This window comes from Hypomesus transpacificus, chromosome 13 (genome assembly GCF_021917145.1).
Source record: "Hypomesus transpacificus isolate Combined female chromosome 13, fHypTra1, whole genome shotgun sequence".
NCBI classification, from domain to species: domain Eukaryota; kingdom Metazoa; phylum Chordata; class Actinopteri; order Osmeriformes; family Osmeridae; genus Hypomesus; species Hypomesus transpacificus.
In genome coordinates this window covers 11119416-11128200 of record NC_061072.1, presented here as the reverse complement: position 1 = coordinate 11128200, position 8785 = coordinate 11119416, and the positions used below count along the sequence as shown (strand labels likewise).

Sequence of the window (8785 nt, the reverse complement as noted above, 5' to 3'; positions counted from 1 at the left end):
GAATGCTGAGTTACTGTAATGCTGGTTTAAGTACAGCCTGAATAGATGGAATACTGTAGGTACAGTATACTATAAACTGTGTTTGCCTGAGTACAGCATGCAGGATTTGAGGCTTCCTCAGAGGCACTCTGCCCATTTGAAACTCTGTAGAGCGAGGAGAAACGAGGCTTCCTTTTCCCCTCATGTTGGAGCCCCTGGAAACAATAGCCATTGCCATGTTTGGTGAGCTGGGGGAGGGCTATTTTTAGGATGAAGACCGTCCTTTGTGTGTTTGTGTGTGTGTGTGTCTTTTGACGTGTAATTTGTCATTCAGGCAAACGTGTTTGAAATGAATATGCTATCACCTTATCTTTACAGTAATACACAATGCTTCAGTAACTACAGCGATTAGATAAGCCCGCATGGCAAATCAACTTAGACTATATTGCTTGATAATCGTTCAAATAATTCATTTCTACTTTCAGGCCACTGCACTGTTGATTATTCCAGACTCTAGAGAGATTTAACAGACATAAGCTTCCCATGACCTGCTGACAGTATCACACTTCTCTCACAAAGTGCACCTTCAGTGAGAATAAATATGACCATGTTTATCATTAACTAAAGGGTCATTGCCAAGTAAAGCATCTGTCCTTGCCTGTGCAGCCTCTGTCCTTCCCTCCAGCCTCTGTGTTTTCTCAGCTGTAACTCAACCCAGACACATGCCTCCACCTCCAGGCAGGCGAAGGGCTGGGGGTGCCCACTGACAGCTAACATTTCTGGGAGGCAGTGAGAATTATGCCCGGGCTCCCTGGTAGAGCAGGGGTGAAGAACTGCATGTGAAGCATTTTGAATGTCTACAGTCGACCACGAGGTAAACCACTGCCTTCACTGGGTGGTTCAGGGAGAGAAACGACATGAATCAGCTCCTTGTTTAAGGACTGGGATATTACCCCTCGACACTGACCTGAATCAGACATCCACACTTACCCATATCCTGACCAGGTTTATGTCTGGTCAAGCCGGGTGAGGAATGAAGGTTGAATCAAGGTTTGTTTAGCTTGCCTGACACCAGTGGAACCAATAAGTATTATGAGCACTCTTTCCAGTTAAGTTGTCTGGAAATTGTCTTATAACATGAACTCATGACCCTTTTCAACTTGTGAGAATTTTTACTGTGACTAAAAGAGAGATGCTGTCAACGTCATGATAGAGATGGGGCTGGGATCAGGGAGCTTGGAATGCCAGGGCAAAGGTCACAAAGATGGGCATGTTGAGTCTCTTCACCGTAAACACCTGAGGAAAGGAAATATAAAGCAGCAACCTTAAATATGTCAGTCAAACAGTATTTCTCATACAGAAATCCAATCCTTCAGGGATCCTGTTCAAGCTTAGTTGTGGGTGTGCCACCCTCTGGGCTGTCCTCACCTGGCTCTTGCAGGTGTCTTTGTTCAGACCAAACTCCTTATTGATGGGACCACTGCAGAACTCCTGCCACTGGCCCCTGACCTTAGCCTGGACATTGATCTGATAGGTCACCAAGCGTACTGACATCATACTGAAATGCTGAAACTGGATGTCGCTCGCATGCTTGTACAGACATGGCTGGTTCCGAGTGTCTCAGCCTCTGGAGACAGAGGGACAGACAGACGGTTGAGGGACAGGCAGAGGGACAGATAGACGGTTGAGGGACAGGCAGAGGGACACACAGACGGTTGAGGGACAGACAGAGGGACAGACAGACGGTTGATGGACAGGCAGAGGGACAGACAGACGGTTGATGGACAGGCAGAGGGACAAACAGACGGTTGAGGGACAGACAGAGGGACAGACAGACGGTTGAGGGACAGACAGAGGGACAGACTGACGGTTGAGGGACAGACAGAGGGACAGACAGACGGTTGAGGGACAGACAGAGGGACAGACAGACAGTTGAGGGACAGAGAGAGGGACAGACAGATGGTGGAGGGACAGACACTGGGACAGACAGACGGTTGAGGGACAGACAGAAGGACAGACAGACGATTGAGGGACAGGCAGAGGGACACAGACGGTTGAGGGACAGACAGAGGGACAGACAGACAGTTAAGGGACAGGCAGAGGGACAGCACAGAACACTAAACGCAGGGCTTAGAGACAGCTCATAGCTTCAGCAACACATATGACTTATGCATATGATCCTGCCGGGACATCTAGTGGTGAATAAACAGAACTGCATTTATTTGATGGCCGTATACACACCTGCAGAGAGAACCCATGTGTGTCCGTGTCCACACTACAGGCTGCTTTAAGCAGGAAGTAGAATCCATACAGCTCGATGACCTGCGTGCAGTACTGGGGTTCCTACAGAGACAACATCCATGATACACTGTTTGTTACTAACTAATGAATTCCAAGGAACCAGGCTCACCTTCTCAACAACCATCCCGAACCGCACTGCCTGATGGGAGAAGTCTGTCACATGCATGTCCCCTCCACTGTGAAGCTAGAGAGAGAGAAAGACAGGAGAAACATACATAGATAGTGTTGCATAGATAGATGGATAGATGTAGAGCTAGACAGTTAGTTGACTAGTATCTGTGTGTGCCGTCTGGTGGGCTCACCGTGTCGTAGTGTTTGGAGAACATGCTCAGAAGCCAGGCCTGAGGAAACACACTGATCATCTGCAACTCCTCGAGATGCCGTCCTACAAGAGCCACAGGGCCAAAGGTCAAACGTTGACACTCAGAAACAACCCTCTCACACTTTCTCTCTTTCTCTTAGTTCACACTCTCTCTTTCTCTGAGTTCACACTCTCTCTTTCTCGAACCGACCCTTCACAAACACGTTATGTGAGTATGACATCACTCTCCAGTCATAAGCCTCCGTCCTCCACTCGCACCCCTGACACATTGCTCTGGAATGATTGCACTGGAAAAGTGAGGTAATCTAGATCGCCAACTGATTGATAATGCGTGATGTAGTATGATCCCAATCCTGGGTCACATAAGCATGTTGGAGTCTTGTTAGTCGAGCTCAGTGGGGGGGCAACTAAAGGTTTGTGAGGCTTCTGAATGATTTACTTACTGACTCCAGTGATGACCTGATCTAATGATCGGAGACTGCTGTTCCATCAAAAAGGGACATGACATTCCAATGACCTAATGCAAGTCTGTTTCTAATGGTATGCTCTGTGAGATACTGAAGAGACAGTGTGTTTGTGTTCTTTATCTACAGTGTATATCTGTTGTCACTGATTTTTTTTTTCTACTGCTTCATGATGGGATGGCGGTTGTTGCCAAAGGGATGTAGTCACATATTGAGGCTGTGGCCAGGGAGTCTGTCTTTGGTTTGGAGTACCCCTACTCACACCGTTGCGACATCATAATTAGAAACACATTGCAATTTGTAATGTTCTTGGAATAATGAAACTGTTGTGGAATGGACAGGGATTAACACACAAGCTAAACAAGAACAGCCTAACCTTTCAATCATGTCAGGTCATGTTAACTATGCATGGTCTTCAACCCCCCCCCCCCCCCCACCAGGAAGTGTATAGAGTATAGAGTGTATAGCCTGAATTTGTGTATGTATGTGTGTTTGCACGCATGTGTGTGTGTCACTCACGTTCCGTGATGCCATGCAAACGCACTGCCTGGAACAGAACAATGAACTTGTGTCCTTTTGGCTGCTCCAGGAACACACCAGTTCTCTGCCAACTGGGAGAGGGAGAGGGAGATGGAGAGGGAGATGGAGAGGCGGAAGACAGAAACATTTTACAGATCAACATGGCTAGCCTATTACCCTACCTGTGAAAGGTCCTGTCTGTGTGACCTATGACCTCAGTGTTACCTGGAGAAGAAGCTGATGATGGTCCTATGGGAGGGCATGATCTGGGCGTCAGGGTTGAACTGCAGGAACACCCAGTAGAGCACTGTCTTCAGTAGGTCGTACTCGCAGCCTGCAAACAGCCTAGAGAGGGAAGAGGAGAGCTTGATTTAGTTCCCACGGCAACCTGGGTGGTGCTGGTGAGACGTGAGTGTCGTACCTGGGGGAGCACAGGGTCTTGTGGAGGACCTCAAAGGGCAAGTCTCTCAAGATGGTGAAACAACTAAGTTCTGTCACCAGGTGGAGCTCTAACCAGCGCTCACATGCTCTCTGAAGACTCCTCTCCTTGTACTGAAACACACACACGCAGGCACACACACACACACACACTTGTCTATGGCACCCTAAATAGGAATTTACTATTAACTTTACCCGCACAGTCATTAGAGGGATCCAGAGATGCCAGTTATCAATCTTACCCTGCAGGACACATGATGGAGGTCACACACAGTGGAGCAGCTGATCTTATCAATCATCTCCGTCAGACACCTGCCAATCAAGCACATTCATGCAACCAATCATCTTAGTCAGTCACCTGTCAATCATGCAGATGGGACCAGTTTTTGCAGTTTGTCAAAGGTTTACTCTGGCTTGGAAGGAAAAGCCAAGGCATAACAATTATATTACAAACTAAGTGTTTGTTGTGTCAACCAAGCTGCGCATGGAAAACTCTGGAAGGAGCTTTACAACACGGGAGCTTGATCTCTGATTAACTGGGTGGGATTGTTGGGACGAACGAGGGCGTCTTCAAGGGTGATTTCATGCTTGAGCTATTGCAGAGTACAATCCAGAGCAGAGGGCTTACAGCCAAGTCAGACACACATATGCACCTCCTCATCCCTGTCCCAAACCCCAGCATAGGGACTAACCAGATAGGGGAATCACAGCCACTGGAGCACAGCCAGCTGGAGCCAGCTTGAGGTGATGTAGGGGGAGTGAGTATTATGGAACGGCTGCACCTGAATTCTACCTTGGCATCACCAGACCAAGTCGCAGATGCCTATTAGTCTGGAATGTCTTCTTTCATTTTCAATTTCCAAGAGATGTTGTTAACAGGTGCAGGCCAAACAGACTCTGGACGCAATTGGATACACAATAACGAATCAGAGAAATGAATCCATGTTCACTGCATCAAACCCACCCCGTTTCAGATAAACGGTTGTGATTGGCCCAACCTGGGTCAGGTCGTATGGAAATCAGCCTGAATAGGATGGTGGCCAGACCAATCTGCCAGAGCAACTAAAACATGAGCTGGCAGATTCGTAAATACCTAAATACCAGACCCTGATTATTGAACGTGCCACACACACTTAGTGGGGAGAAGTTGATCACTGTTGTCCCTCCTAAATGTATTCAAGTTAAACGAGAGACGTGTGAGAGAGTAACAGATACATAATTGAGAAAGAGAGTGTGAGAAAGAGAGTGTGAGAAAGAGAGAGAGAACGAGCGCTAGCTTGGTTTCTTTGTTTGTTATCTCACCTCTTGAAGAGCTGTGGCAGGCCCAGCAGGGAGGCAACAGAGACCAGTGTCTCCTCCCAGCCATCCAGGCACCCCTCAGGGCCGTACAGCGCCCTGGGAGCGACGGACAGAGCTAGAGACGCGGAGGAGCAGGACGCCCCAGAGAGGAGAAGAGACAGGAGACAGGAGAGATTCATAGAGAGATCTCAATTTGACTTCAAATGTTCCATCAAATTCCCCCACCAGATGAAACCTTACGCTGGAACAGTGTATGTGTGAGGGTACCATCTTTGGTGACTGTGTGGTGTTTGACAGCCAGCCGGAGGGGGAGAGAGCCAGGGAGTTTCCCCCCTTTCTGTTGGTCCCTGCTCAAGCCACTGATGCTGGGCTGGCTAAGGGGCCTGTTTCTGGCACTCCTGTTGCTGCCTGGAACACATGTGCACATGTAAACAGACATGCACCTATCTACACACACACATGCATCCACACTCAAGCACAGGGACATACACACAAGCACACGCACATGCGCACAGACGAGAGAGCTCTCTTTCACACTGAGAAAACAACAGCAAAATCACTTTCATGTGACAACACCAAACAGGGTCAGAGTTATTGGGCTGATACACAGAGAGAAGAGCCTGATGTGAGAGTCTAATCATCACATCTGCTCTCAAAAGAAAACCACATCTGTCATCAAGGCCAATGAATTCAGCATCATCCTATAAAACATTATAAACACAATTTAATTCCTCACAGATATGCTCAGGATGTTACAGAGTAATACCTTTTGGCAGTTATGTCATTGAGCCAGGCCAAGCCACACCTACACCATTCTTTGTCAATATGAACACTGAATTAATTCAGAAAATACACCCTGATTGACTCTGACTGAAAATAAATGGATTATTTTGCAGTCTACCAATTATCTTCCGTTATATAACCCATTTCTGTGAGGGTATGAATACTGAACTACATTTAAACTTCCCACCTGTCCTCTCCTGCTGTAGTTTGACCCTCTGTTGCCTAGCAGCCATGTGGAGGTTGGCTAGGGTGCCTGACTTGGTGAAGTGAGGACACTGAAACTCCCACTGGCTCCCCATGCACTCCAGCACCACATCTGACGCACACACATACAGTAGATAACAGGTTACATTCATAAGTGGTTAATGGCTGTAATCATGGATACAAAAGCAACAACCAAAATTGGAGAGCCCGAAAGAGACAGGAGACAAACCTGGTTTATTGTTGTGAAATACTCTGCGAGACACAAGATAGAACGTGTCCTCTGGGCCAGATTGCCTTTGATCACCTGGTGTGCTGCACGTGGACACATACACACACGCCATGTGCTGTAGATTTGTTATTGACTAACCAAACTGAACTGCATAACCTATACGACGATTACAGGGCTTTGTCTTAGTGCCTCAAATACTTAATACCAAGGTAAACTAAAATATGCAATATTTAGTATAATCTTTCTTAGAACTATCTTTCCACTCTCTATCTCTCCACCTCTCTCTGGACCAGAGAGAATACTCCCAGCAGGACCAGCTCCCGAGCTTTACAAGGGTCTCTGACTCGTTCACGCTGGTCATTGTCCTCTCCACAAAGAGAGACCAAATTAAAGCCCACAATGTTCCAGCATGGCAGCATGCCCTACTCCATACTGCTAGCATATATCTGGCATTGGGCCCAAGAGAGATGGGACAGAAAATGGTCCCAACTGTCTGTCCTCCCCTGCTCTCTGGCCCCTCCCCCCTCTTCCTAGTTCCATGCTCTTCTCTCTCTGTACAGCCTCGCCTCCTCCCTCCTCCTCCCTATGTCTCTGTCCCGTCTGCGCCACTGTCTATTGGTTCTCCCTTCCCCATTATCCCTTTTTCGTCTGTCTATCTGTCTTCCCGACCCCCATCCCCCTTGTCTGTCTGTCTGTGGCACCCCGGTGGATCCCTGGCGGCGTACCAGCGTCCAGGGCCTGTGGGCCCACTGGTGTCTGTTGGGAGGGTAAGCCGTGGCAGGGATGGGTCCTCGTGAACCCGCTGTGGGCAGTCAGCTGGAGAACAGACAGCGAGAGAGAGAGTAGTGGATAAGGAAGGCAATGTGGTGGACAGCACTTTAAATGAAGGTTAGATGAACTACCATGTATTACATAGCAATAATAGTGTGAAAATATTGTAAATACATGGGAATTGCTGTGTAATTAAATGAACGGGAAAGGTTATTGCAAGTGTAAGAAGGCACAGTATGAGGCGAGAGAGGGGTGTAAGGTGTAAGTGGATGTTGGACAGGTGAAGGTTGTGTTTCCGTAACAAGATCAACATCCACTTACCGATGGAAAACCCAACTTGGAACTCATCACATGTATTCTCTATACATTAAGGTGAACATCTAGGCTATAAACCACCTGACATCTAATCACAGTATTGCATCCAGAGTCCTCAGTCCTCACTCCCTGATGTTGTGAAGTGGTCTGATGATGGAGTCATTATGGATAGTTTGGATACTTTAAATCCTGAATCTCTCACCCTTCTAAGAACCCCTGCTCTAAAATATCAAACTAAAACTGGATCCCACATTTTGCCAGTACCTAAATTCTGTCTCTCTTCTGTCCTCTGCCAGAGATACGCTGTGGGTATATCTGGTGGATGTCAAAGGCCTAATTGTGTCTGAGATGGCAGCGCCGGGCTTCCCTGGCAACTCATCCTTAAATCACATTGCCCGCTATTGAGCTGTGGAGTGACTAACAGTGCAATGGAATAGATTTCAGGATGGGTCGCCGGGCTTGTGCCAACCTGTGCCAGCGCCAATCTCATTGAACCCTGTCTGTTGTCAGATCTCTCCAGATGCCAATCTAACTGCCACAACTTTGCCAGTTTCACAACACCAGGTTGGCGTGGTTGGCATGGGTGGTGGCTAGCACCCCTCCTGGTACAGTAAGGCACAGCTTGAGATCTTGGCTGAGGTGTGGGCTACCGGCACAGCATGAACCTAACCTTGGCACAGAAGAACCCCAGCATGCCACAGACAGATTTGTGCCAGGCTTAAAGTATCTGTGGTAACATGAGAGAATGAGATGGACGACAAGGAGAAGGAGGAGGGCATGATGGAGGAGGGCATGATGAAAGGGGAAATAAGAGGAGAGGTGAGGAGAGGAGGCAACAAGAAGAAAAGGAGGAGCAGTAAAATGAGGAAAAATTTAAAGAAAAAGAGGAGAGAGAGAAAAGAAGAAAAAGAAAGGAGGAAGGGTGTCTTGTTGAGTCCCTCAGGCTGTCGGCCAACCTCGCTTGCCCTCTAGAAAAGTATTCAACTTAAAAGAGTCAACTGTTGTGAGGCTTTTCTTGATAGTCCTATAAGTAAAAGGGTGCAGATGGAACAAACTCAACCTCACACAAGTTCACGCACACACCTGCCCTTATTCTCCTGAGAGATATGTTGATGCCCTTTCTCACGGCTCTCGCTGCCTGTGCCTGTCCAGGCAGGTCAC

General features: G+C 47.8%; 1 protein-coding gene across 1 annotated transcript; it reads right to left on the bottom strand.

Moving 5' to 3' along the window:
- Window positions 1-1489: 1489 nt before the first annotated feature.
- On the bottom strand, window positions 1490-7787 carry btbd16 (BTB (POZ) domain containing 16). The gene is made up of 14 exons (XM_047032699.1): window positions 7751-7787; window positions 7264-7354; window positions 6539-6621; window positions 6293-6421; window positions 5590-5730; window positions 5326-5437; window positions 4266-4335; window positions 4007-4137; window positions 3811-3930; window positions 3586-3668; window positions 2583-2665; window positions 2390-2464; window positions 2221-2322; window positions 1490-1606 (listed from the first exon to the last, which is right to left on the bottom strand). The coding sequence occupies exons 1-14, from the start codon at window positions 7785-7787 to the stop codon at window positions 1490-1492; spliced, it is 1374 nt and encodes a 457-aa protein (XP_046888655.1).
- Window positions 7788-8785: the final 998 nt, after the last annotated feature.

What these genes read in the sequence shown, in the direction of transcription:
- btbd16 (XM_047032699.1), bottom strand. Translation starts at nt 7,787, where the DNA reads ATGACTCCATCATCAGACCACTTCACAACATCAGGGA. An exon ending in CCACACAGTCACCAAAGATG is followed by an intron (nt 5,438 to 5,589) that starts GTACCCTCACAC and finishes CCGCGTCTCTAG; the next exon opens with CTCTGTCCGTCGCTCCCAGG. An exon ending in CACATGGGTTCTCTCTGCAG is followed by an intron (nt 1,607 to 2,220) that starts GTGTGTATACGG and finishes CTCTGTCTCCAG; the next exon opens with AGGCTGAGACACTCGGAACC.